The sequence below is a fragment of the Meleagris gallopavo genome, chromosome Z (genome assembly GCF_000146605.3).
Source record: "Meleagris gallopavo isolate NT-WF06-2002-E0010 breed Aviagen turkey brand Nicholas breeding stock chromosome Z, Turkey_5.1, whole genome shotgun sequence".
Lineage (NCBI taxonomy): Eukaryota > Metazoa > Chordata > Aves > Galliformes > Phasianidae > Meleagris > Meleagris gallopavo.
This window is the reverse complement of record NC_015041.2, coordinates 8253733-8281492: the sequence shown is the minus strand read 5'-3', so window position 1 is coordinate 8281492 and position 27760 is coordinate 8253733. Positions and strand designations below refer to the sequence as shown.

Below are 27760 nucleotides of genomic sequence, written 5' to 3'. Positions count from 1 at the left end.
GTAAAAGGCGGATGTGATGAACTGGCTTTATGTCTCTCCACAGTCGGGGTGATCAGATCCTGGAGGCAGATTCAGTCAGCCTGCGTCATGCAGCCTTGAGCGAAGCCTACGCCATTCTGAGCGAATGCGGTCCAGGGCCAGTCAGCCTTATCATTAGTCGGCATCCCAACCCAAAGGTAGGGAGAAAACGTGTTTGTGCATCTCTGTTCTTTTCATCTGTTGCTACAATTTGACTCTTGCTGCCAGGAAAGTGGCAAATGAAGAGTGTTGGACTGTTCGTTCTGTGACAAGTATTGTGCAAAAAGTCAGGCTAAAGGATTGCGGTGATGCCTTCCAGTTTTGTAAGTTGTAAGCAATGCTGAACTGCCCCTGCTGCTTTTCTCCTCTTCACACAATGATTGGATGCAGTTTTCCTGGAACCACTGAGCTGAAGTGCTTCCATCTTTCTTCATATTCGTACCAAGTGTCAACACAAACGTGGCATAAATCCTCTTCCTCCTTAAAGTTAATTTGCATTTAGTCCGTCTGTGTGTCTGCGAGTGGAATATAATTTAGGGACAGGAATATAATTATCAACAGATTGAATTGATTAACTATAGTGGAGTAATAGGAATATTTCTTTTGAAAGAGCGAAGTCTGCCCAAACATCAAAGTTTTCCTTCAGGAATTAAAAAATGAGAATCTGGAATGTTCTGCTATCTGTGAAATGTGTGCTGGGCAATTTGAAAATAAGCTTGGATTTACAAAGTGAGTGATTATTTTAAATTAGTTTTTAAAAATTGATGATAGAAGATAAAGCCCTTTTAGCCGAACTATAAGGAATAACAACTTCTTTTATTTCAGTATTTCAAAGAATTTCATGAATGTACAAAACCTTCCTGTTTAAACAGGACTGAAGCTGTAAAAATATTTGCATTCGTGTGTCCAGAGAGCTCTGACTTTTGAACTTGTAACTGCAAATAGAGACCCTAATAAATCCATAGCTAGGAGAAGTGAGGTTTCTGACTTTTTAATTAACTGTATATTTTCTGCTAAATTATATATGCAAACAATAGACGAATAGAGTCACGCTGCCCAGAGTTTATGGCCATTGAGGCTTTGTGATGCTAAAAAGAAAAAGGCCTTGGTTCTGCTAGTTAAAGGTAAGCAGAAAGGGGTAAGATTTGGGCTTGCAGCCTAGGATAACAGTATTTCTGGGGAGTCTGTATACTGTGCTGAGCCAGCACGATGAGTCTGTTTGATTGCATTACTAAGGCATATAGACTTTTCAGAGTCTATAAGTATAATAAGAACTCGTGGAGTAGAGCCTGCCCTTTGCTCCCTCTTTTCATCTCAATCTGTTGGTGGCTCGAAAGCCGATGAGTGACCCAACCAAGTATCTGCTGAGATGAACTCAGTTAGGCTAACTGCTCACCATTAGTCAGTAACAGAGGGAAACTATTAAGTGTATCCTCTTACAGTTTTTCATAAGTGATATTCGAAATAACAACAAATCCTTTGCCAGAAATCACTAAGTAAAGTTAGAAGTTGAGCTGGAGGGTCCCTGAGGCGTTTCCACCGCAGGTAATCTGCAATCTCTTTATAGTTGGACCTTTGAAGGAGTGTCTGTATGGGGACCCACGTTTATCCCATTTCACTGTCATCCTTTCTCTGACAGCACTGGGGGACCTACAGAAGTGTTTGTCTGTTGTTATTGGTTTGTTTTTTCTTTTGTTGTTGTTGTTGTTTTATTATTTTTAATGTATTAATTAATTATAGTACACCAACATGCAAATGGTAGCTAAGTATTTGCTTGTCCCGCTCCATAGAAGGAGTTTGATTTGCCTAAAGTGTGGAGGATGCTAAAGAATCAAACTTGGCAGAGCTTGCAGAATTGTGGATTTTTGTTTAGCTTTAAACAAATGCTGCCATCTGCTCAGCACCTTTTTGATGCTTTGTTCTGCATCTTGTACCCAGTGGTTTATGTAAAGGTCCTGGAGCACATTCTCAGGTTTGGTCAATGTCCTGTATGGACTCCTTGTGTCCCAGGAGCCCAGAGACTTTTGGTTTGCTGCAAAGGTCATGCCACAATCTGAAAACAGATGTATTTCTACAAAGACTCTTCTTGTTTTAGACATTTTTATACTTAATCTCTCATTTTATGGCTCAAGAGGTCCGCAGTAAATTTAGTTGCTGAATACATTCACTTTGGTGTTTTCATGTACATCCAAGAGAAACACCACAACATTTTCTTTGTTCTTATTATTCCGAGTAAGTGTGGTGTTTAAACTATGTTTAAACTGCTGAGTTTGCTTAGGAGTCTTTCAAATCTTCCTGTTTCAGAAAGATTCAAGTTTCTCATCTCTCTTTATGCTGAATTTTAACTCGTGTAAAGCAGTGTGTGCAGAAATTGCTTCTGAGAGAATTAACTTGCTTTCTGCTTTTAAATATATTCTCCTGCAGACTGGTCATTCCTGTTACAAAATTATATGGAATTTGCCAGTAATAATTAAGTGCATGGCAGTGATTCAGGAGAAAATTAGCAAATACGGTAAACCGATATTTATTCCTAACCCAGAAGAACATTTATTACTGATAACAGTTTAGGTTTTCCTCTTTTTGAAAGCAAGTAGAAATTAAAATTAGAACAACAGCTAGTATCTTGGGAAGTCTGATATTCTTCCGGTAGTTTAAGTATACAGTATCTTCTGTTGCTGATGTATGCTTGAACAGAGCAGTCTTTGTTTATATTAAAGTAGTATTTTCTCAATAAATCAATATGCAGGGTTTAATTGAGTTAAAATTGTACTGTAATGGCTTTATTTGACTTCTTTAAGTCCAGCAAAGTTTTGTTTATTTGCACAACATGGTGCTTGGACATTATCTTCATAAAACTGGCTGTCTTCTGCCTCCTAATTTCTGAAGAGTGGTTGGATGCATCAAGTCTGGATCAGGGGATTGAGATTTAGGAGCTCTCAACTACGTCTTCTTAATTCTGGCTTTAAAAGCAGTATGTCGTAAGTGAATCCTGTTTCTAGTGGTAAGTGGTCAGGCTTTCGTATTCGTTTATTTTACCCAGTTTGATCTCTGTCTTCCACTGGACATTAGGTTTCTGAGCAGGAGATGGATGAAGCAATCGCACGAACTACTCACCGAGAGAGTAAGGACACGGGCTCCTCTCATGTCTCAGGTAGCAGCCTGTTTCCTCCTAAATATTTATCCTTTTCCAGATGTGGGAATGTTTAAGGACATGCTCTTCGGTTCATCAACATCCTTAATTTTTTGAGAACCCTCAAAACAGCAGACGGGTTCTGAGGACAAAATCACCCTGTCCACTGCCAAAATCTTAGCAAAGACATCCAATTCAAGTGGATCAGATCTATGGGATCATGTTGCTTGCTTTGGGTTTCACAAGGTTGCCATAGTCTGGCAAAGTAGAGATGGTTGGTCTGTCATCTCTTCATGATCAGTTTGGGGAATGTCCTAGCAGGGGACTCCACCTCTGTACACTTATCCATGTAGAGGGCAAAGCAGCGGCAAAAAAGTGTCTGTGTGTCTATTTGAAAAGGTCCATGTGTTGTGTACTGTTTCAGTTCCTAGATTCATGTCAAAATATATTCTTAGCTGTTTGTTTGACTGTTTTTTGTTGTTGTTTTCTAATTATTATTCAAAAGCTTGTACTTCCTAAAATGTTAGAGATGAAAGCAAGCTCTTGGCAATGGCAGAATGACCACCCAGATGATTTTCAGACAGAAATGTTAGATTTATGATTATCCTTATATCTCTGTCAGCTAAGACCCTTTTTGCAATAGATCTGCCAAGTGACTGCTAGCTTGTCTTTTGTGGTTGCGGGGGAGGGAGACCATCTCCTGCTCATCCTGTGCTCATAGGTCTGCTGTGGGCCTGGTGGGTGTAGTGTGTTTCTTGGTAATATTTCACCTGATCTGAGGGAGAAGCCCATGAAATGTTAAATAAATCTTGTTTTATGAAGGCAGTTCAGATAATAAGTGGGATTAAGAACAGCTGCAGGCTCAGATGGTGAATGAAGGGGGTTGTTGGGATATATGGACCACAACTTTAATTTCTGACATCTAACTAAGCTGTGTTCGACAGGCACTGTGCAAAAGACCCCATCTCCTGGTGTGAAGACCAAACAAGGAGAGACCTCATCTCCCCTCAGCTGGACGATGAAACGCTTCCTGGAACCAGCAAGCCGGGTAAAGGATCAGATACAATAAAAACAGGTTGCTTCAAGTGCTGAAGCTGCGACTTGATCAGGGCGCTCAAAAATAAACCTCTACCCTCCTTTCGTGTTGCAGGGGCTTCATAGAAGTGTTATTTTCTTAAGCCACATGTTTAAATTCTCATGCTAGCTCTGCAAACTCCCGATGGTGTGATCATTGTCTTCAGGAGCAATGTGCAGAGTGTGGCACAGAAAGCTGTGGATTCCCACCTCCTGTCACCTCGAAGATGCTTCCTTGCTTTGCAGGAAGCTCCTGTTGACACAGGGACGAATTAGCAGGAGAGACCCAAGCCTGTGTGCAGAAGGTTAAGTGCTTGGTCTCCCTCTATAGCCATTACCATGGGGAAGTCTCTGTTGCTTTTTTGGGGAAAGATAAAGAAGTCATACATCAGTGATCAGAAGTACAAACTGAGCCCTTCTGTAAGTGAAGAAGGTGTATAAAGGAGTTACAGAGGAGAATAGTTTCATCCCTGGTTTGTATATTGAATATCTGCTGATCAGTAAGATTTGGAATCTCTTTTATTATGCCGGCCAGAAAGGTGTTGTTGTGATGCATTTCAGCCACCAAAGTTTGATCCTCAGTATCCTGGCAATTCCCTTATTTTTTAAATTGGCCTTAAACTTCCTTTGCTGACAAAGGTGATGTGTGTTGAAATTGTGGTGCTTGCTCATAGCAATGCTTTAAGCATTGATGGAGTTAGATCACCAGCCTGGCTTTTTTCAGCAGGGATCCGTCAGCTCCGAGGCAGAGCTTTCCCAGTACTTCTCGCATGATGGCACGAGCCACATCCCATTCTCTGATGCTGTAACTGGCTCCTGTGATGAAGAACAGCTCCGTCAGAAGAACAGAAGCAGCTTACTGGATGACAGCTCTCTTCTTCCTGGTAACCTGAATAAGCCACGGAAATGCCTGATCATTTGGTTAATGCAGGGAGAGTCACTGAGCACTAATTTGCTTTACAGAAGAGCTACGGTGATTCCTGTGCTGATAGGAAATGCCTGGCAGCATAGTGCAAAACACTGCTCATCATATAAAATTCTGGAAGATGGAAGAGGTTTACAACAGTGCTCATAAATGCCTGTTTCCATGGTAGTTTGTCCAAATTGCTGCTCTGAGAATGTCTTCGTTTGATTGGTCTGGCCAAATCTAGATTGAGAACGCTGCAGGGATTTTTTTTCAGATGGCTTATGATCATCTGATTGATTACATTTAAATGAAAGTGTTCTTTGCTACGTTAAATACACAAATTCAAAATGCCAAGTTTAGCAGTGTAAAAACAATTAAATGTTCAAGTTGATACTAGATTTTTTGCACATTATCTTTCTTCTCATAGTAATTGACTGGAAGAATCTTTCATTTCCTTACTGTCATGCACCTGATTTCTGATTCAAAGATATTATATTTATTCTCCCTTTCCTGTGCTTGTCTAGTAATCTCTTTGTCTTCTACAAATTTTTCTCCGGAAATTTATTATTTCATGCTAAAAAATCATTTTTTTATTGGGGGGAACTTTCTGGAAAGTAAGATGCAGTTCTTTCTAAACATGATATGAAAAGGATTCTCAGGCTAATTAGTCTTTAATTTAGTACTGATGGCCATGTGCTTCTGGTTTTTTTTTTTGAGAAAACATTTTTCACTCACTGTAAACTGATAAAAACAGCATCCTAGATTTAAGCAAGATGTGAAAGAAATGTTTAATGTAAAGAGCGCATGAGCATATACATCTCTTTCTTCTCTGGGTGATAGCCATAATTTAGAAATAAACTGAAAATAAAACCAGATGTGTCATGAACTGATTTCAGAAATTACTCATAAATTCTGAAGCTGTCTGCCATTGCTCTTCCTGTGTACTGGAGTTAGAAGGAAGACTGAAAAAACTGCTTTTGCTGTCTGAGGCTGAACTTCTCTGGAAACGTTCACATGTCCTCTGCTGCAGTCATGTGCTTGGTATTAAAAATCACTGATAAATACAATTAAAATATAACATTTTCTTTTCCTTCTTCTTTTTCCTAGCTACTAGAGAAGCAGGATTGGCAAAAGCAAGTGGTCTGGTTTCTTCAACTAGTGGGAGATCATCCTGTCTTCACAACAAGCATGTGGAGTCTGTCCGACCTGGCATCCTCAGTGACAGTCCCAAATCTGCTCGCAGCCCCTTTCATCGACAGAGAAGGGTTGTCTTCTATGATGGTGATGCCAGTGATGATGATGAAAGTTCCCACTTGCAAAGAAGCCAGAGGGCCAAGAGCCAGGAGGATGCTGGCATTGTCATTACAACCTCATCAGTAGAAACTGATGAGGAGATCCAGGACAGCAACTCATCTAGATATATTGGCACAGAAACACCTTCCCCTGCCTTCAGCAGCTCCATGGAGTCTGCAGACAGCACGCCAGACCAAATAGACTCTCCTTTCTTCCCTATCATAGCATTTGACTATTCTAGCGTGCCTGAAGTTCGTCTCAGCAGCCTAAGTTTGAGGGAACTCCGAGAGGCACAACTTGAATCTAAGAGATCCCCGAGACTGGAGCACAGGGCTGTTACAAGAGTGAAAAGCATGATGAGCACCGAGTGCAGAAGTCTTCAGAGGCAGAGGACAGAGGAGCATGGCTCTTACAACAAGCCTGTTGCGAGGATGCTCCCTCACAGCAAGAAGTGTGAAGCACCTGATGGGACTGGGCAGTGCCAGGGTGAAATTGTCACTCTGGTACGCAATGAGCACGAGTCTTTCGGCCTGGATTTGGAAATCCAGGCTATGCCCTTGAAAGTTGTTGTCACAGGGCTACGTCCAGGTGGAGCAGCAGAAAGGGTAGTTATTTTTTTTGGATTGTCTTGTTATGATTTGCTTTCACTTCGCAGGGATTATCATTGTTAAGCTAGTGGACTCTGGAGAAAAAGAGCAAGGGAGGCATTGCTGCTGGGCAAAAGTCCTCATGCCGTATGGTTCTGAAAGGCCTGTTGAATGAAATATTTGATTCAGAAGTGCACTCTGGCTGGTTCAAAACTGAGAAAGGCAAAAGGCAGATATACTGAGATTGACTCATCCACATTCCAAAGTTACAGTTTGAGGAAGCACTACTTTGTTTTCTTACATTTTATCAGAGGCAGAAACAGGATAAGGAAATCCTGGTGCTTTTTAAGACAGAAGTCATGTTGCAACCTGAAATGTGTGTTTTAATATCCTCCCTGTTATTTTATGAGCATATATCCCTTTATTATACAAACCTGGTGCCAGGAGGTATTACTTGCTGGCCAGATTTGCCACGTACCATAGTAGTACCAGTAATGTGTTGTTTTTCTGCATCTCTTACTTGCATATGTTTTCTGGAAACTGGCTTCATGCTGGACATGCAACTGCTGACTTTAGATACAATAGCATAGACAAGGGAAAAATGATGTTATGGTGTACAGTGTTCAATGTTGCATTTTTAATTTATTTAAGGGCCACTAGTGTTAACAGGGGATGCATCTCAGCAGCAGTTCACACTGGGCTGTAAGACTTGGGGATTTGGGTTCTGTTCCTACATCTCTGTCTGTCACATTACACCATGATGAGAAACATACCTGTTTTTTTCACTTTAAAAGCTTATTCAGTTTGGTAATCTAGGAGAGTCTAATTAGTCTAAGAGATTTTGACCAGGGATGTAATTCCTACATGAAAAGCAAAAAATGGTAGACAGTATTCCAGTCTTGAAAGTCTAATCCAGACCAGTCCATTTAAATGAAAGTGGCTGTGTCCTCCATCCTGATACTCATCTCTCAGAGAACCCAGCAGCTCTTTTGATCTTCCTGGTTGAGTTTGGTCGTCAGTTCCTCTCATGGCAAAGACACAGCCTGCTCTTTATTTGTTGGAAAACTGTCAGCAGTGCTACCTGTGCCCTGTGGTGATGTGAAATAGGGAATGTTGCTTGTAGACCAGAAATTGTTCCCTGCAATCTTTTCCCCTATGGCAAAGATGTATTTATAATTTCATTTGTTCTGTTATTGCATCAGGGATCAATGGGCAAGATGACTGTAGGAGATGAGATTACCACCATCAACAGTATCCCAGTCAGTAAGATGACGTATGAGGAAATCTGCTTGCTTATGCAGTGTCTTCCTACATCTGTAACCCTGGAGATCCAGAAAACAGCATCAGGTGAGAAGAGAGTAGTTTTGCTTTTGTACCATTTATTATGAGTACCAGTCTGATCTTCTGCTTTCCTTCTTTCCACATTAATTCAAATTAAAAGCACCTCATCACCAAACCAGGCTTCAAGGTACTCCCTGGTGCCACGATGAGTGGAGGAAACCTACATCCATGTTAAGTGCTCAGAGCTCCCATTGTCTGTCCCTCCTGTCGGCATTTGCTGAGGTCTGAGTCATTTTGTGCATACCTGGAGTTAACTTGGCAGCAGCCCTGTACTGACAGCCCATTTTTCTACTGTGTCTTTTCAGGAAGTACATTGACCCTTTATAATTACATCTGTCTCTTTTAGGAGCTGAACAGTAAGCAGTGTTTTTGGGAATGGACAGCTAGAAGATAAGATGCTTTTTTGTGTCATAAAACCCAGGATAATCAGAATCTTATCAAAATGCTTATTTGCATGCATCTCCTAAAAAGTTTTCTGGTTTGAATTGAAGCACTTGATACTTCTTTAGTTTCTGCTCAGGGTTGATTTATGCTCGTGCAGCAATATATGCTTCCCCACAGACTGTACAAATTTCATTGTGTGGAAGTGAATGTTTGAAAAAGAAAAGCATACTTTTCAAATTCAGGAAGAACATAATATTTTGCTTTATTCTAGCTTATGGTCTTCTTTGTGTACCTATTAATACCCATGAGCCTAAATTCCTTCCAAATGCTTCAATTCCAGTTGTTCTTTAAGGAATTCCTGGTTTGGCAGAGTCCTTTTCATGTTTCCTTATTGCTCTGCCTTTTGCAGTCTACCAGCACTGGGGTAGGGGCATACTGGCACTTCTTTATCAGGGAACTCTTCTACTTCCCTTTTGCTCTGCCTTTCTGGCAGAGGAGAGGATGTGTTCCCCTCTGTTGGCTCCAGGATGAGCTTGGAGCTTTATTAACACAGGTACATAAGATAAGCAGTGTGGACAGTCCTGCAGGTTCATTCAAGGATAAGAGAGACATACAGATGTGTTTGAATGAGCAGGAAGGGATGCTGACTTTGTGATGGATTCCTCCTTCTCCGTGCACTTTCTGAGTCTCTTCTGGTAGTAACCAGTCTTGGGAAGACAGCTTAGATATGGATTTGTGTCCCAGAAGCAGTAGAGGAAGGTGCAAGCAAATATTTGGGGTGAACTGGTGAAAATTAAGGAACTGGGGCTATGGGTGAACTGGTACATATTAAAGTGCAGCAGTGACAGGGAGCTTAGTGTGTTGTCCAGGAGTGTGTAAAGATATATTGTAAGAGTGGAAAGATCTGTGCCAGAAGTCTCACAAAGCCAATGTGCTTAATGCATGTATAACATCACCCATGCATGTCACATTAAGCACCTGCAGGAGAGTCAGGAGGATCAGAGTGAAGGTGTTCATACACTGCTTGTCGCTGTTACCTGCTCACCTTTGGTTGCTTAGCAGGGCTTTGTATACTCTGTGCAACCAATTGGAGGTGTTTTTAATCAAACAAGCAGTGAGAAACAGCACTGCTCAGCCTGACTTCTTGCACACTGACACTTTGGTAGCTGGCTGCCTGACTGTTTAAATCTTAAAGATGAGAGTTAAACACATTATGACTGCTTGGCCTGGATGGGAGGGTGGATGCATCCTTCTTGCATGCTACTCAAATATGCAGGGTTATGATAAATTGGAGTTGTTGTAAACATGATTATAGAAGAGGAGGAGTGCAAGGAAGAAGGAAAATATCTAGTCTGAGTACGTGGGTGTCTATTTTTATAATAAAATGTGGTGTTTTTTATATCACTTCCTACATCTGATAGAATTTGCATTTCTTTTTTTTTTATTCTTATTTCTTTTAAATCATGATGCAGCTGTCAGCAGATTTACAAACCTCATCCTGCCTCCAGCAGTAGACACTCAAAATCAAGCTGATGTCAGCAGCATCTTCTCAGCTGAGGAAGAATTGAGTACTGGGAAGCAAGAAGGAGCAGGTTTCCAAAATGCTGGTGGTGGCTGTGCAGTAGAGAGGATGACACTGCCACCTGATGCCATGACCAAAGATGTGCAGAGAGGTACCACGAAGAGCAGCCGTGCCGAGGATTGCATGCCTGTCACCAATATTGATGACTTGCTCAACCAAATGGTTGCTCCTGAGAGCAGGGCTTCGCGCACCCCATCGCGAGCAGAGAGCCCCTTCCGTGATGAGTCCACCACAATGTGCTGCTGTGGGACTGATGAAGGCTGCCCTGGTTCTGAGCCACGTCGGGTGAAGGAAGAGCTGCTGGAGAAGACTACGAATTGCACAGCAAATGCACAAGGGCTTTTGGGGCTGTCTGTGTTGGACTCTATTAACACAGGCAAACTTTTTACTGTGAATAAAAACTCTTTAAATAACTATTCTAGGAATTTTAGCAGTTTAAGTGAGGATGAGTTGCCTGCAGCAAGCTGTCCAGAGGGTAAGGGAAGTGACGTGTTTCCAAAGTCTATGTATGGGGCTGCAGAAGATTCTCACTCAGATGCAGAGTCTGTCACAGAAACATTTGATAGTGCTAGTGACGTGTTGGTTGGCCCGTGCACTGCTGCTAATGTCCCAGCAGTCTGTCCTGTATTGGAGTCAGATGATGAGCAAATTGAGATTTGTTGCCTGAACGATGAGCTGCAAAAGCCTTCTCAGGAGCAGCATCTTACATCTGTGACAAGTTCATCCTCACTGGCACCACCACATCACTATGGTGGCAAAGTTTTGCAAACTGAGGATTGTGCGATGTGTGGGTCACTGGAGTCAGGTGTCAGCAAACTGGGCTTGGAAGACTGCAGTGGTCCCAGTTTGTGTCCCTCATCATGTTCAGAAGTGTTCTCTGCTTCTCTGTGTTCTCCTTCCTCAATCTTTCTGCCAGAAAATAACATCCTAAAGAATTCAGTTGATGTCCCTGACGTTTACACGTTCCACAACAATGGTGCCTTAAGTGCAGAAGAACAAGTGGATCTGGGGATCAGTAATGGACACATAAAATGCTGTGAATCTGTTGAAGAGAAAGGGTCTCTGCACTGCAAAAAAGTTGGCTTTTGCTCTGCTAGAAATGTCAGTGGCTTGGAGAACAACTTGCCTGAGAAAGAAGGATGTCATGACGAACAGAGATCCAAATCTGAAAGTGAAACAGTGGTTGATGACTGTAATCACACTGTTACGTATTGCTTAGCAAAGAAAGAAACCAACAGTGTGTCCAGCTTGTCTAGAACAGACAGCAATCATGTGAATGCAACATCAGCAAGAGCAATATCACTCAGGTCTCCCTTTCCCTCCCGATCTAAAGATCCAAAGGCTAATACAACTCATGACTTGCCAGGGAAAAATGAGAAAGCTAACTGTGTGACTTTAGGAAGGACTTCAAATGGAAAAGTCCAAAGCTCGGGCACAAATCACTGCAAAGAAGCTGCAGTACCGCACAGCCCATCTTCGCAGAAAAAATCTTGCCAGGAGTCTAAGGGAATAGTACAAAAAAGTATAATGGAAACCCTTTTAAATAACCAGAAGGCCAAAGGAGGTCCAAAGCTAAAAGGTTTCACTATCAAAAGCAAAGCAAAGACAAATTCAGATTCTTCCAGTGTTAATCTTACCAAAATCAGTGGGGCTGATCAGAAAAGGACTTCTATATCTCCACAGCTGTCTCCTAAACTTTTGGGGAAGAAAGCACTGTTGCCCCGTAACTCATCTACAAATCCAGATCTGAGCAAGAGCATTTCAGCAGCCTCAAAGACTCTGAAATCTGAGCTGGAAAATAAACCATCTCTGGTCATTTCTGAAGATTCACTTCTGCCTGCCCTAAATGGCACCAGCAGCCCACCAGCATGCAGTGAAATGAAATGTGGTGGGTGTGGGCAGCTAACGGATCTGCAGCAGGCATGGGGAAAGCCAAAAGAAAAGCAAGCTTCCTTGCAGCCTGCAGTGTGTCAGGGTAAGAGTATTAAGGTGGATGATTTCAGAGCAAGAGGAAGTCAATCCAAAGTTGCTTCATCCCCTCAAGGGGCAACAAGAGTTGAATATATGAAAGAGAGAACTGAGAACTCTGGAATGAACCTGAACACAATGAAGAGCATCTATAGTGCAGATGACATTAGGCAGTTAGATTTGCAAAATGTTGGAGCATCAGCTGGAGGCTCTTCTTCACTGAGGTCTCCTGCAGTTCAGCTGGAGCAGCAAGAAGGGCAGGAGATTCAGCGCAGTTTCATTGAGGTGAAGCTTTCCTCCTCCTCCTCCTCCTCTTCCTCATCTTCTGCCTCTTCCTCACCAGCACCATTTTTGCAACTGCCATTGCTGGAGAAAAATGAAGAGGTGAACACAGAGATGCATCAACTGACTGAAGAGATGGGGACCACAGCGTATTTCTCAAAAGTAGATATTGCCAGAGACAGAAATCTCTGTGGCTTATCAAAACCTGTGACAAGGACATACTCGATGCCAGCCCAGTTATCTGGTCACTTAAGGGAGAACTGCCATGCTGTGGAGCTTCAGCCTGCACAAGGTCCCCAGGGCCATGCTGCAGACAAAAAATGTCCCCAGGCGGTGATGGGTCCGTTACAGATGGTGCATCTCACCCTGCCAAATGGCCAGAATGGGAAGGAGCAGGTATACAGCTCCAAAAGCTCCCAGAGGATCCACGACACATCCCCCTCCACCAGTGATGTTACTTACCCCGCCACTGACAAACTGAGGAGTTTTAGGAGGAGCTACTACTACTACGAGTTGAACTGGCCACACGAACCTACCTCATCCTTTTCTGTCAAACAAAGGATCAAATCCTTTGAAAACTTGGCAAATTTCGACCGACCCATAGTAAAGGCCATCAATATCCACTCGGCCACTCGGTCCCAACTTGGCAGGAGGTCATGCGGTGGGATGGCCACTGCATCCAGCCCCGCTGACACGCCACGTGCTTTGCGGCGCAGCTTGAGCTCCTATGGCAGCACGCCGATGCCAGCTGACACCGTGGCCAAGTCACCCATAAGCACAGAGCCAACACGTGCAGTGGAGGGTGTCATGAAGGAAGGAAAGCCCCAGAGGGGTGAGGAGTGCAGCACTGGGGCAGACCAGTCTCCTTTTCCCCCCGTGGCCTCGCAGGTGCGGCGCAGCCGAGTTCTGGGCCGGCTGCCTCTGTCCCGCTCCAGGCTGCGGGAACTGAGGGCACTCAGCATGCCTGACCTGGACAAGCTATGTGGTGAGGGCTTCTCAGGGCCTCCCCAGCCTGCCTGCTTCAAAACAGAGCTGGAAATCACTCCCCGGAGATCCTTTGTCTTGTCAAGCCAGGACAGCCCTACCAAGGCAGGGGGGATGGGCAGTGACAGCCCTCGGGACAGCAGCTCGGGGACACCGGGATCGGCCTCAGATGACGACGCACCCCGTGGTGGCTCTCCAGATGCAGTGCACCTGGAAAACAGCTGGTCCCTCAGGTCAGTGTTTGCTGTTTCCATCAGCCGTCTTTTCTGCAGTATTTTATTCCATTCCTGCAAGCCTCTCCTGATGAAAGCACATTTCAGCTTTGGCCCTTACACCAATTCCTTTACTCTTTCTTGCTTTGCTGCATTTTCAGAGCTGCTGAAGTGTTGTTTGGTTGCAGCTGCTCTTCAGTATGGGAAGGAATGCTTTATCTGGGCAAGGTTGAGCTCATTTCATGTGACCCTTCTAACTGTTCTTTTGGTTGTTATTTGGCATGTTGTGATGCAGCAGTCATTGCCTCCTGCCCACCCTGGAGGGGTGACAGACAAGCTTATTGTCCGCCCTCAAAAATATGTAGAGTTCAAAAATAGCTGTCTGCCTGGTTTTGTTAATGTCTGCGAAAATCATTGGGAAGCAGGTGGGGAGTCGAGTGGGGACTGATTTTCAGAGCTGTAGTAAATTGTCTTCTTTCTGCCTTCTCATTCTCCCAGCAAACACCATTTCTTACCCATGCCCAAGATTTCTGCTTCCTGTTGAGCTGCCCTTTGATTGCTTACCGTAATGTAAATTTTACTGTATGCTTGAAACATATCTACACAGTCTAGAAATAAACCTTTTTTTCCTGTTTTGTTTGTTTGTTTGTTTTCTTGTTTTGTTTTTTTTATTTTGTTTTAGCCTGGATCAGCTGCTCATCTCAAACCTGGACCAGCAAAAATTGCAGACTGTTTTGTCAGCTCTGGTACCAAAATGTGACATTGGTTCTATGCTCCAGGAAGTCAAAGCACAAGTGAAGGTAATAACCTGAAGATGAAGCTAAACTATTGGCAGTATTTCTAGGGGTTTTCTTAATGGCTGATAAAAATCCCTTCCAGAGGAGTTCCTCCAGTCATCCTGCAGTAGGTTATGGTAGATGATAGTTTTACTACTGCTGGTTTTTGAATGTTTACTATAAACCCTTAATATATTTTGGTAGGTTCTGGATAAAAAAGGATCTTGTTTGTCCAGTGTGAAAGCAGTTAGAAACCACAATAAGACATTTTAAGTGAGGAAGATTGGCTCCAGTCATTGTTAAAGCTGAGAACCTCCTTGGTTTGCCAATAATTGCACATCAGAATTTAACTTTCCACCAGCCATCATAGTCAGATCCATTTTACCCACCACACAGGGGAAACTCTGTTCCTCTCTGGAAGCAAACACTTCTTTTTAGAAGCCAAGATCACAGAAACTGGTGGCTTAGAGTGCCAGAAAGCATCTGATGGAGGACTTGTACCACTGTGCACATTGTGCTCTTTTCTGTGGAAACGTATTGCACCGAGGTAACCTTCTTCATTACTTAGATGTATGAAGAAGGCCTCTGAACTGAAATGATTGCCAGGATGTCCTTTTCCCTCTTTGCAGTGTGTGTGTTTTTGGGATATGTCCACATCCTTTTTGAATCAGAGCTGAAGTTGATAAAATAATGACAGTACTAGAGGGAAAACTGCCATCTGGTCTGCATAACTGCTGGCTGAGCTGCAGTTAGAGTATTTCTTAGTCTTAACTCACAGAGTATAGAATGGACTGAGGGAAACAAGACCTCCCCAAAATACCCAGCTTTACATCCTTCCAAGGACAGCGTAACTAAAGCTTGCAAATCGCAAGAGCTTTGTGAGCCAAGGCAGTTTGATAGGTTTACCGAAGAATTTAGGATTGGGTTGTACTTCTGGACAAAAGTAATCAAGTGTTCTTTAAAATATTTTATATGGAGTATTGGAGACATTATTTATTTATGCCACTTCTCAAAATCTGAGAACTCAAATATTTATAACAGTAAATGCTTTTTGGAATGCACTCCTTGTCTGCATAGTTTCTTATCCATATTAAAGCCCAGTATGGCACACATGCTGGAAAATTTTATGCTAGTCAACTGGTGGGTTTAATTGTACAATAGGACAATTCTTCGTACTTATGCAATTGCTGAAAAATGAGGTAGACTGTCTGATTCAGAAGGAGCTTCTCCAGGAAGAGTTTATCATTATCTTTTGCTCTGGACGGTTCTGAATTTACTCCTGGTGTTCGGTAAATGTTAATAATATATATTTTAAAAATCAGATCTTTGGTCATCTGATGAACAGGCTAAATGGAGAGGCTAAAGATTTGAGTTCTTTTATATGACATTGCTCATTTCTTTTGTAAGACTGGGCAAGTTCCTCAGAAATTCTATGGCAATAACTTACCTGCAGACTGTAGGGAGCTACTTTGTGTTGGCTTACTTCTCAGATGTCTGATCGTACTGACCCTTCTCAAAGCCCAGCACATCACTCTAGGTTTTGTGCTTCCACTGTGTGGCCAAGTAAAGGAATAGGCTGATGTGTTGCCCAATTTTACACATGCTTGTAAGGACTCACTTAAGGGCTGGACAAGGAGGAAAGGCACATGTTTGGGAATGGGAAACCAAGGTTCAGTTAGTCTTGCTGACTGTCCTGGGGCATGTGGTCATCACACAACCCTTAACACTTCTGAAAGTGTAAGGAGATTAAGTTACAGTATAGAATAGGAATAGAATAGAATAGTTTTAGTTGGAAGGGACCTACAAAGACTGAGTTCCAACTGTCAGACCATTACTTAAAACATATAATTTAAGGTCATTATCCAAATGCCGTTTAAACACAGGCAAGTACAGGACATCAACCACCTCTCTAGGAAGCCTATTCCAGTATTTGGCCTCCGTGATAGAGCAGTTTTTCCTAATACCCAGTTTGAACTTCCCCTGGAGCAGCTTTGCTGCCCTCTTCTGGATGCTTTCAGGCATCTTGACCTCTTTTTAAATTGTGGAGCCCAGAGCTGCACCCAGTATTCCAGGCGAAGACACACCAGTGTGGGGGAGGGAAAGGGTAGGAAAGAACATGACCTCTTAAACAAAAATGCTTCAATACTTAATGGTCAAAGATACAATTGTTTGTTACTCTCGGAGCACTTTGTGGAAGGAGGCTAAGCTAGATATTTGACTCACTGTTATACCCAGGCTAATGTAAAGCTGTTCTTGTTTGAGTATGAGTGAGGAAGGTCTTGACAGCTACAAAAGGTTGTGGGTTAATGTGTTCATCCCTGACTGTTCCTCTCTTCCCATGCCCTCATGGATCAGTGGTGTGAAGCAGGGTGGCATCAATTTCTCATGTGCTTTGCAGGGATGCCTCTAATGCAGAAAGTCTTCCTTGACCATTATTTGGCAAAATGCACACACAGAGGCCAAGAATTCATATTGTCTCACCAAGCAGCAGAAATAATCTGCAATTCCCTGTGCTTTCTGCACTGAAATTGAAGGCAAGCACTGAGTTAAAATGTTGGATTTAATGAGTTGAATATGTCATTTAATGCTAAATAGATTAAGAAGTTTGTTTCTAATGATGTGCCATTAATTTTAGTGTTGGCAGCTTCTGGAAATGTTTAATGTTGGATAGGTTCCCAGGAAAAAGATGAGAGTCCTGCTTTTCAATCCCTGCTTCTGGTGCTCTGCCCCACAAGCAGTTTCTATTTTCTTCTCCATCAGATCTCCCTTCTATTGCAAAATGGAGCATCTGTAACAATGTCTGTTTTTGTCCTAATAACCATTCAGAAAATGGTACCAGACTTGTTGGACAGAACTGCTTCTCTCTCATTGCAAAATCTGCATTTTGGCAGCAGCTCATCGCTTCAAAGAACTCAACTTCACACCTTCTTGCTGATCTGGAGCCAAGTTCAACTCTGGTGCAAACCAGTGCCAGTTCCTTTTCTGTGTTATGTGCTCCTTTCTGCTACAGCACAGCTTAGTCCTGTTTCAGTCACTAATGGATTCATTACTTCCATCTCAAAAGTAAATAGCTGTACCACTGCATCTTCCCAAGTTGCGATTTGTAATCATTGCCCCTTGCAAGATTGCCCAGCACTGCTGAGAAGAGGTTGATGCAGCTGCCAAAACTGCTTTTCAAGAGAAAGGAGAAATAGGACAAAAGTATTAGTAATAACATAGAAAATATAGTGTTTCGTACTAAAGATGTATGGGAAGTATCTAGTTATACTGCAAAACATCCAGCAAAGTGAAGTTGATTGTGAAAACTAGGCTGCACAAAGTGTAATACCCTTCTACTACCATAATTTTGACTTTGCATTCTAGCCTTTGACTGACTGAAAAAATCTCTGGTGTCACCTGAGTTTTCGTACAGAGCTGCTACTCATCTGTAGCAGAAATATAAATATATTTAATGTCTCAGTTTGAATTTCTTGAGTTGTTTGGTTTTTGTTTTTTTTTCACTTGCTGTAATCTGAGAGTACTGGAAGTTTGTGATTTGTGCAGGAACTTGGTCTTGATCTTTGCTTTTATTTTTTCTCCTTATTCCCTTACCACTCTGCTCCCATTTTCCTGCCAGAGCAAAGAAGATGCATACTTTGTAGTTCTGAGTAAAGAAGAAGGAGCTGGCCTGGGATTTAGCGTTGCTGGAGGAATAGACCTGGAACAGAAATCAGTCACAGTAAGTGATGACGCAAGTCATCTTTTTGCAAAGCTCGTTTTAAAGCATGCTGGTGATTAAATCAAGTGCTCATTTATCAAGACTGCTGCAAGTCTTAAAACAGTGTCTCTCAGAGGCAGCTGCGTGCTGCCTGCAACTGAAATCGAAGGGAGTGTCTGGGTACCGTAATTTTCATTACTGGAGATGGATGCCAATTATGTTTTCAGTCTTTGAAAGTGTAACTGCTATGCTACTGGGTAGTCTGAATCCTATGCATATAAGTAAAATTTTGCATGCATACAGCCTTTTAGAAGAAATCTGTATTTCCAGCCTTTGAAAGGAAATTTTGTGCAGCAAAATTGTTGAAGTTTTTGGCAAATCCTGAGAGTGACTGTTTCAGACCTGAGCAAGCATTCTGGATTCTTCTTCACTGATTTGTTTTACTGTTAGTAAAAACTGTTGGATGTCAATTAAGTGAGGGGTTTTTTTTTCCTTTCTTCTTCTTTTTAAAGAGCATTTTATACAGCATTATGAACCAAGAATGTTTCGTGACATTGAGTGATTTTGAAGCAAATGAAAAAAGTTGAAATACTGTTCAAAAAGAGTTCAGCGAGATAGAAAAATGCCCAATGACAGTGTCCTGTGTGACAGTTTATTTGCACAGGATGTGCTTTTAAATTCTGTCCTGTAAGAGAGCAATCCACTAAGTGCTGAGACTAGAAGAAGGGTATGTCCTCATCTTCGGAGGGTGCAGGAACTCAAGTGGGAGTGTTCTGGTATTTGCTCTATGACCAGTATAAATAAATGTACTTTACATTTAGCAGTCTCTGAATTAGAACATGGTAACAGTTTAGGGACAAGGCTCCACTTCTCTGGCTACCAAGATTGCGTTCCCTGTCTCTGGGTGCTGAGCTGCTCAGATAGGCTGTTCTGCCCACACTTGGGTGCAGAAATTGAAAAGCCTAATGAGCTTTGAAGTACCTGAGGAGTCTGGGCACGTGTGGGAAGGCAGCAGATGCTTTGGGCATGACCTCCATATTCTACTTACTACCTGCATTTGAATATCTACATTTGTCATTGAAGCGGTGATTCCAGCTCTGGATGCTTACTTGGGCTGGGTGGAAATCTATCTTCCAAAACCTGAATGCAGCAGGTGTTTCACAAAATCACAGAATCGTAGGGGCTGGAAGGGACCTCCAGAGATCATCGAGTCCAACCCCCCTGCCTACACCAGGTCACACAAGTAGGTGTCCAGGCAGGTCTTGAATATCTCCAGAGAAGGAGACTCCACAGCCTAAGCAGGGCCCTGTAACAGGAGGGAGAAGGAGTCAAAAGGCTTCTGACTCTTGCTGTTGTTTTGGATAAAGCAGAGAAATTTCTACAGAACATGCCATGCAGAATGGTGTCCACAAATGCCTTGAGCCTTTGTCCAGTGGGCCTAGAACCATATTGCATGGGAAATGGTGCTTTGGCTGATAAATTACAGTGCTTGGTAGGCAAGTCTTTAAATAACAAGTCATGACTGTTGTCAGTCCCTTTCTGTCAGTGGCACCCATATGAATCTCAGCTGTGCTCACTGGAGTTTATTCTTTTTTAATCCACTCTGAATAGAATATTTTATGTCCTCTAGAAAAGACGTGTTTTGAGCCATTAAATCATCCTTTTGCATCCACTCACATGGTACTTGATCAGACAAATAAAGAGGAGCAATTAAATACTGTATAGCAGCAGTAAGTCAGAGCCTTTTTGTGCACAGATGCTGTGCATCACTTTAAAGGCTATTTGAAAACTGCTCTGGATTCCAGTCACTGGGAATCTGGGGAGTGTGTATAACACAGTGCAGTGCTATTCTGGGTGAGTTTGCTGTAATATGGATGTCTAGATAACCTGTGGATCATTCAAAATTAGTATTAGGTTGAAATTATTTGAAGCTTATTATTTGAAGTTACTGCTCATTGAAGGCATTTGAGAAAGTCAATGAAAGCACATAAGTGCTTTGTGACACTACATTCCCTAACTGGTTTTGGTTGTCTTTGGTATAGAGCTGACCGTGCAGTAGTAACATGCATTCCCCCCTATTCCAAAGTGCAGTTCTTGTCCACGTAGACTTTGTATTTGAAGCTGATGATAAGAGCAAGTACTGTGGGCCTGACACCCGGGCAGTGGACAGCAGCTGTGAACTTTGATAGTAGGGGTCTCTGTGTTCACTACATGTGCTTATGAGCTGAATGTGTCCCTAAGGTAAAATTTTTCTTGTAGGTCCACAGAGTGTTTTCCAAGGGAGTGGCATCTCAAGAAGGGACTATCCAGCGAGGAGATCTTGTTCTGTCAATCAATGGCAAGTCTCTTGAAAATTCAGTCCATGGTGATGTCCTGAATGCGCTCCATCAGGCGAGACTGCACAAATATGCGGTCATTGTCATCCAGAAGGAAAAAGACAAAGCAAACAATTCCTCCAGACTTGAGATATCAGCTACTGGCAGAAAATGTGTGGGGTCTGGAAAGGATGTTTCCATGGAAATAGGAACAGGTATGATCTTTGTCCAAGAGCACTTGGAAGGATTCCTTTGCAAAGCAGACTGAAGGGGAAAATGTCCATGTGTTTTAGACTAAAAGAGTCCGTGCCTTATGTAATTGAAGGGAGCAAATGAAATTACTTCTAAATTTTATTTGTTCACTTTGGAGCCCAAATGCAGATTTTTTTGGTTGATGTTGTTGTATTTTTATTTGAAATATCGTAACTAGACAGAAACCTAGAAGGACATCTACGATTCAATTACAGTTAGTGATTCTGTATATTCCTGTGATCCACGATAAATTTCTTTATAGTAGTAACACTAGTTAGAGCAAGAAAACAACAACAATAACAAAAATCAACCTACAAATGAAATCACGGCTTGCTGTCCAACTCGTTGGACACCAACCTTTACTTTGCTCTGTAGTAACACATTTTATACTATTTCTCTGAAAAAGCAAAAATGGTTTTGATGTTATAATAAATGGGTAAAAGGACCTAAGTCGATTTCAAAGCAGCCATCCCATAGGAAACCAGGACTAAATGTTTTAAGCAGCTCTCAGTGACAGTAGTAATCCCTGCTTGGGAACAAAGCAACAATTCCGTGCACTTGAGAAATCCATTCAAAATACCCCAGATTTTTGTAGAATTAAGGCACAAAACTTTTGTACTGTCTTGAGTGTATACTGCTGCTTCAGGAGCACAGCGCTGACCTGCTCCCATCCCACAGCAGTGCACTGGATGGAGTGGGCAGTGGTTACTGCTGACAGCCCCAGTGATGCAGCTTCCCCTGCTCCCTGGTCAGTACCAGGCATACACCTCAGAGCATCCTGAAGGCAGAAAAGGAGCTGCTTCTCACGTGTTTTGAACCCACTGGACACAGCCTTTAGAGGATTTTTTTGTTGGCTCTTGCCTTCTTTTTCTGTTGCAGTTTTTATTGTCTTAAAATTTCACTGGGTTCTGTAGTACAGCTTTATAATACAGATTAAAGAAATAGGGAATGCTCTGTAGATCCTTTCAGTAATTACTCCCCTGGATGCACTACATATAATGACTTCAGAATCCCTTTTACATCTGCTTAGTGGCGCATGCAGAGCGCGGTGTGCCGGCGCTAGGTGGCAACGTTCTCTCACAAACAGCACTGGATTGTTAGGAGTGTCTCTCCATCCTTTGAGGCAAGGCTCATCTCCAGATGTTCCAGATAACAGTTGGAGTTGTTTGAAGTAACCGTAACAGTCATTTGTGATGTTGCAGGCTGCAGGATTTTTACGTTCACGCAGGGCAGAGGGTCCTGTTTTCCAAAACTGTAGACTTATTTCCTTCTAAAGAAAATCATAATTTATTTCAGCTACAGTATTACTGCATTCTAAAAATGTCTAAGACTTAGGAAGCAGCATACATCTATTGACTGATAGTTATGATTATTTCCATAGACGTAAGACCAGAAACGAGTATTCACACTAGTGAGTGCATACAAACTCTCTCTTAGGAGGATGGAGCATACTTTTTTTTTAATGTAATGTCTTATTTATTGCTGTTATTTAAAAAGGTGGAACTCCTTGGATAATGAACGGGAAACAAAAGAAAATGTTCTCCACAGTGCTTGCGCAATTTTTTTCAATTCTTTTGATGACGTTTAAAATCTTTGTTAAGTTCAGCTTCAATTTCTATGCCTTGATGGACTTCTGTTGCCCATGCAAAATGAAAATGTCTGTGCACATATTGTGCTCTCTGCTGTCAGTCCTTCACGGCAGCAATGATACACATACGCTTCTGAGGAGCTAGGTGACAACATGTTCTAGTTTCACTATGGACTGAACTCTGAATGGCTTTGTCACTGCAGCAAAAACAAACCCAGCCAAACCCAAACTGCAATTTACTGTTAAATGCATAACAAGATGCTGTGTGTATTCTGTTGCAGATCCAAACCTGGACATGAATGATGTCATCTGTGTTGAATTATTAAAAACCTCTGCTGGCTTGGGCTTCAGTCTCGATGGTGGAAAAGCTTCTATTGCTGGAGACAGGCCCTTGCTTGTAAAAAGAATATTTAAAGGTACTGCAAACATGAAAATAGATCAGATATTAACACAGTTTTCTTTTTTTCTTATTTATTTATTTTTTAAACAGGCATGTGTCTACTGACTATTACCACTTAGTAAACAAAGAAGTCATTAGAAAAAAAATACTCCTGAGAATGTCTGGAGATTGCATCTACTACTAAGTGCTTGTTCAGCAATCTGATTTACTTATTATGACACAGTTGCTTCCTAGACTTGTCTGCTATTGTAAGCATGACATTACAGCAGCATTATTGTACATAGTGGTTTGAGAAGTTTAAACCTAATGAAACTGAGGGCATTCAGCATTTGTACAGGGTTAATTTCCAGTGATACATTCCTTCAGCAAGGAAAAAAGGTGGAAGTGCTGTTTTCTGAATTGTTTATCAATTTCCATGCATGTATTTGTTTTCTTTCAAAATTGATTCTGAGAGGGAAGGACATGTTTAATTTTCAACTCATTTATATATATCTATAGATACAGTCCTTTTTCTCTCCCTGAGTGACTGTGGCCAGTGTTTCAAGTTGCACTATCATTATAGTAAACTTACTGATAGATTGCAAGAGCTGAGCTGAGCGAAGTGACATTTATGGAAATTACTGCTGCTAGAAGAATGACTTAGTTGCTGTTTGTCACAGTGGAAAGCAATTTTTTATTTACGTTGACTTTGTTCCTGTTTTGCTTGTAGGTGGTGCTGCAGAGCAAGCTGGAAACATAGAATCTGGAGATGAGATTCTTGCTGTTAGTGGAAAATCATTACTTGGCCTCATGCATTACGATGCCTGGAACATCATTAAGTCTGTGCCAGAAGGCCCTGTTCAGTTACTCGTCAGGAAACACAGAACTTCAGTGTGATGGAAGTGCTACATCTAATCACACTTGCTAAGACAAAGCATTTAAAGCTGGCTAGAAGCTGTCTTTGTTTCTAACGCCACAGAAGTGTCTTAATGCTTTACAAAGAGGTGCTAAGAGCCTTGGAGAACCACTGAGCAAGAGCGTGATGATTGTCTAAAATCACTCCTGTTTATCAAGAATGAAGGAAACCAAACACTAGAGATATTTTTTTTTGTATGATGTGGCAGTTTTAGTGGAACTTCAACACCTTTACTGAGTTTGGTTTAAAGTATTTTGACTGAGAAATAATGTTGTGCCTGTCCCTCATATTCTTAGTATCTGCAGAGCATTGCGAGTACAACTTGTCATTTGCCATCCTGTTGACAAGGATGAGTACTTAGACTGTATTGTATTGCTTAGCTATAATCTGACTTCAGGACACTTACTTAGGGTCTGGTCCTTGTTTGTTATAATAAGAGAATGTCTGGAACAATCTCACTCTATTCTTCTAAGTGCAGTTTTGCTTAAAGTGCATGACAAAAGAAACATATAATTTTTGCACAACTTTTATGCCTAAAGTGAGCATTTTATTGCAAAGGGGAAGAATCCTCTAAAAACTGATGAATTAACTCAGAATCTACCATAACTGAATCTGCCTTCAGGGGCAACTTGTATACAAAAGCACTTGGCAATAAATCAGCAGAAATCCGTGAGCAAGAAAATCGAGTCCTAATATTAGGTGACTGTCCTCCAAGGTGTAGGCTGAGTTGTTAGTTTTTGGGAGTGATAAAACTTGGGGATTGAATTTTCAAATTTAGACTTCTAACATTAGACACCTTTAAATACACATATATTTTTAAAAGAAGGGCAGTTTCCAAGTGCTGAGCACTTGCAGATCCCACAGACTTCAGCGATCGCTAAGTACGTCTGAAAGCCAGGCTGCTTTTATTTGGCTGCAAGAGGCTGAAGGTTGCCCAGCTTGAAATACTCAAACTGGAAAATGGTGGTCTAAGGATGTGGATTTTAACAGATTAAATCTGAACTGGCCATATTTATGGTGGCTATTAACTTTTTTAATTATTTTTTCCTTTCCTCTTCAGTATTTATTTTTTTCTTGTGTGGGAGGGGGTATGTGTGTGCAAAGCATAAGTGCTTCTGGCTGCATCAGAAATGGGCTGATGCTGAGGGTTTTGGATGGTGAGACTGAAAACTATTAGCATGGGTGGGAGAAGCATGCTGTAGATAGAGAAAACTAAGGGCTGCAGTGCTACAGGTGCTCCAGTTGGGATTTTCTCACCTCTGCTCCTAGTGGGCCATGCTGCTGAGTGTTATTTATAGTCTGTTCTACAGGGAGGAGAATGTATGAGTGCGAGAGATTAGACTGTGCTATTTCTCTTCCTATGTCTGGGATGGCTAAACAACATAAAAGAGATAGAAGAGGAAATGGGCCAGCATCCTTATCAGCTGAGAACAAGTTGTTTGTTCCAGAGTGCTCAGGTTGTTTGTCAAGTTGGGCTGGAGCCCTACTTGTAGCCAACAAGCCCAGGGTGAGGAGCTCTGAGCCTGGAGCCAGTCCAAATCTGAAGTACTGCCTGCTGTCGTAGTAAGGCAAGACACTGTGTAGTTGTTATAAGAAGGCCTGGGCTCCTCACTTGGCTGTACCCCAAGATCGTTCTATCATTTACTCTGTTTATGTCTCTATTCACAGTGCTTGGATCAGTTGCTTCCAGGATGGTGGACCCTTGGTTTGCTCATTTCTGTGGCAGCTGTGTCAGTCAGCAACTCGTGACAGGCAGAATAAAATTCAGTTCTGTGGGGCAGCCAGAGACCAAGTGAGCAGGAAACCTGTGCAATGCTTGCCTATAAACAAACATATTTTAATCTCTTTCGATGACATGTATGAGCACAAGAATCTAGGAAGAGATGCAAATTTTGGTTACGTGAAAGGCAATAGTGTCCATAGTCCTACAGCTGCTTTGCCAGCAGGATTTCTGTGGAATGCATTCAGGGTCAGTGAGGTGGATTTGGGTCTCCTGTGACCCCACAAAGCTCAGCTCCTCTGCCAGGACCACTTCTCACCTTTGGTCCCATCCTTGTGGGGGAGGTTTTGGGAGGGTGCAGCACTTGGGGTCAGCCCCACACTGGGGCAGCAGGCCTGGGCCGGGATAAAAGAGGTTAGCTTTGCGTCTTCCCTGAAAAATCAGGGAGAAGACATTTGGCAGTGATGATTAAGTGGGTAGGCCTTGTTCAGGAGTGACCAAAATCTGATTGTAGAAGCGTGTATAGTAGATACGTAAAATGCATGTGGAATTTAATGCAGCGTAGTAAATATGTACCTGTATATGTATAACACGTTCAAGTGCAGTACCGACTTTTTGCTACTTTAATGTGCTAAATCACAAATAAGTTTTAGGAAATGATGGGGATATTTTTTAGTTGAAAATTTTTGAGGTCACAGTGCCAGGAGGTCATATGGCACTCTCCCAATACATTGTGAGCTCAAAGATGAAGTCTTCATTTTGTAAAGCAAACTTAATTTGAGATGTCTTAAAATGATACGTGGTGAATATTTTCAGACACTTACTTGCAGATACTGTTCTTTGTGAGTGATTTAGAAGGCTTTTGGTTTTCAGTAGTTGAATACTGTTTAGTATTTTATTTTACATGCATGTAGATATGTGTTGGATGAGTAACAGCAAGGAGAGGTGGGGAGTTCTGTGTGTAATTCAGTAGTGGGGATAATTTAAAGATAGGTTTAACATTTTAAGTCTGATACTTAATATGGGTAGAATTATTTACTTCTCTAATAACTTCGCAGCAAGAAAAAGAATAGTATTTAACCCTCATTGTTTCTGTTCCTGAAAAAACTTTTTTTTTTTTTTGGTGAAGGAACAGAAAACACTTTGACCAGTGCTCCTGGTGTTGATATGGTTACAGTGGCATTTCCTGATGTTTCTGTTGGGGTGACACTCTCCATAAAAGCCCCAGGATTTACAGAATGTTAGCCTGATCTATTACAGAAAGGGTGGGTGAAGCAAGCAGATGTAGAGAACCATCGGTTGTGCATCTGGCAAAGTAGCTTACTTTTCTGAGAGCCTGGTCACAGCAGAATGACACAGGAAATTGTGTTAATTCATCAGTATTCATTAAGTTCACAGACATTTTGACCTCACTGTTTGCATGTCAGACCCACGGTGATTCTTAGCCACACTTGAGGGCTGACCAAGCTCTAGGAGAGCAGCCACTGTCCAAAGACTCACAACTGCATTTTCATAGACCAAAAATCATGATGAAATAATGCAGTTGGTCCACTGCTTTTTTACTGGGGACCTGAAGGCGTGCCAGATGAAGTGAGTTTGCTTCTAGATAAAGGTCTAGTGGGAGGTTTTGCTGCTTCCTAGGCTTGGAGCACACGTTGGATATGAGAATAGGCTCTGGTGTGGTACAGCAGTGGCATCTTCTGCAGGCTTTTGTACCTGGGAGCTCTTCCCAGCTTCTTTGGGGATTACATCTGTATTTAAAAAAAAATAAAAAACAATAACAACAGAAAAACAAAACAGAGGAACTGTGAGGTTAGGCCTAAGTTAGAGAGGGAACAATATCTGATCATTTTCTTGCTTAAAAAAGTAATTGAGACAGATATGTGTTAAGAAACTGTTGAGTGATTCAGGTTTTCTGTTGCCCCTCACTTAAAATTAACCCTTATAAATGTTCTGCAGTGGTTCTTGTGAAAATCTGAAGGAACCATTCCCAGGTGGGAATGTTCACCTGCTTCTACATTTAGAGTATGTAATTGTACATGTGGAAATATCGATGAGGAGTAGGCTAGATCATGTGAGAAATAGGGATCCCACTGTAGGTTAGATTTTGTGTATTAGGCTGACACACTTCTTGTATGATACTGTATATTTACACTTTTATTTATATGAATAAAACTTCTTCTAATGAAAACTGTTTTAAATGACTTGTATATTATAACCAGCGAGTGCAATAACATAAAATAGATTGTACATTTTCCAATTTGCTGTCTCTGTTATGTAAATCTGTGTTGCCATAAACTGTTTTGTTTTTTTTTAGTGATTTTGGAAATAAATGGTATCCTTAGTACTCCTCTA

At 41.8% G+C, this 27760-nt stretch overlaps 1 protein-coding gene across 2 annotated transcripts; it reads left to right on the top strand.

Annotated features, from left to right (window-relative positions):
* PDZD2 (PDZ domain containing 2) lies at nucleotides 1-27760 on the top strand. Of its 2 annotated transcripts, none has more exons than XM_010725298.3 (12): nucleotides 1-176; nucleotides 3088-3169; nucleotides 4093-4196; nucleotides 4950-5106; nucleotides 6237-7027; nucleotides 8212-8356; nucleotides 10207-13783; nucleotides 14445-14562; nucleotides 18155-18256; nucleotides 20495-20765; nucleotides 22672-22806; nucleotides 23500-27760. In XM_010725298.3, the coding sequence occupies exons 1-12, from the start codon at nucleotides 30-32 to the stop codon at nucleotides 23664-23666; spliced, it is 5796 nt and encodes a 1931-aa protein (XP_010723600.1). In that variant the 5' UTR covers nucleotides 1-29; the 3' UTR covers nucleotides 23667-27760. The 2 variants fall into 2 exon arrangements, with proteins under 2 accessions (XP_010723600.1, XP_019465888.1); XM_019610343.2 differs by having other exon boundaries at nucleotides 4947-5106.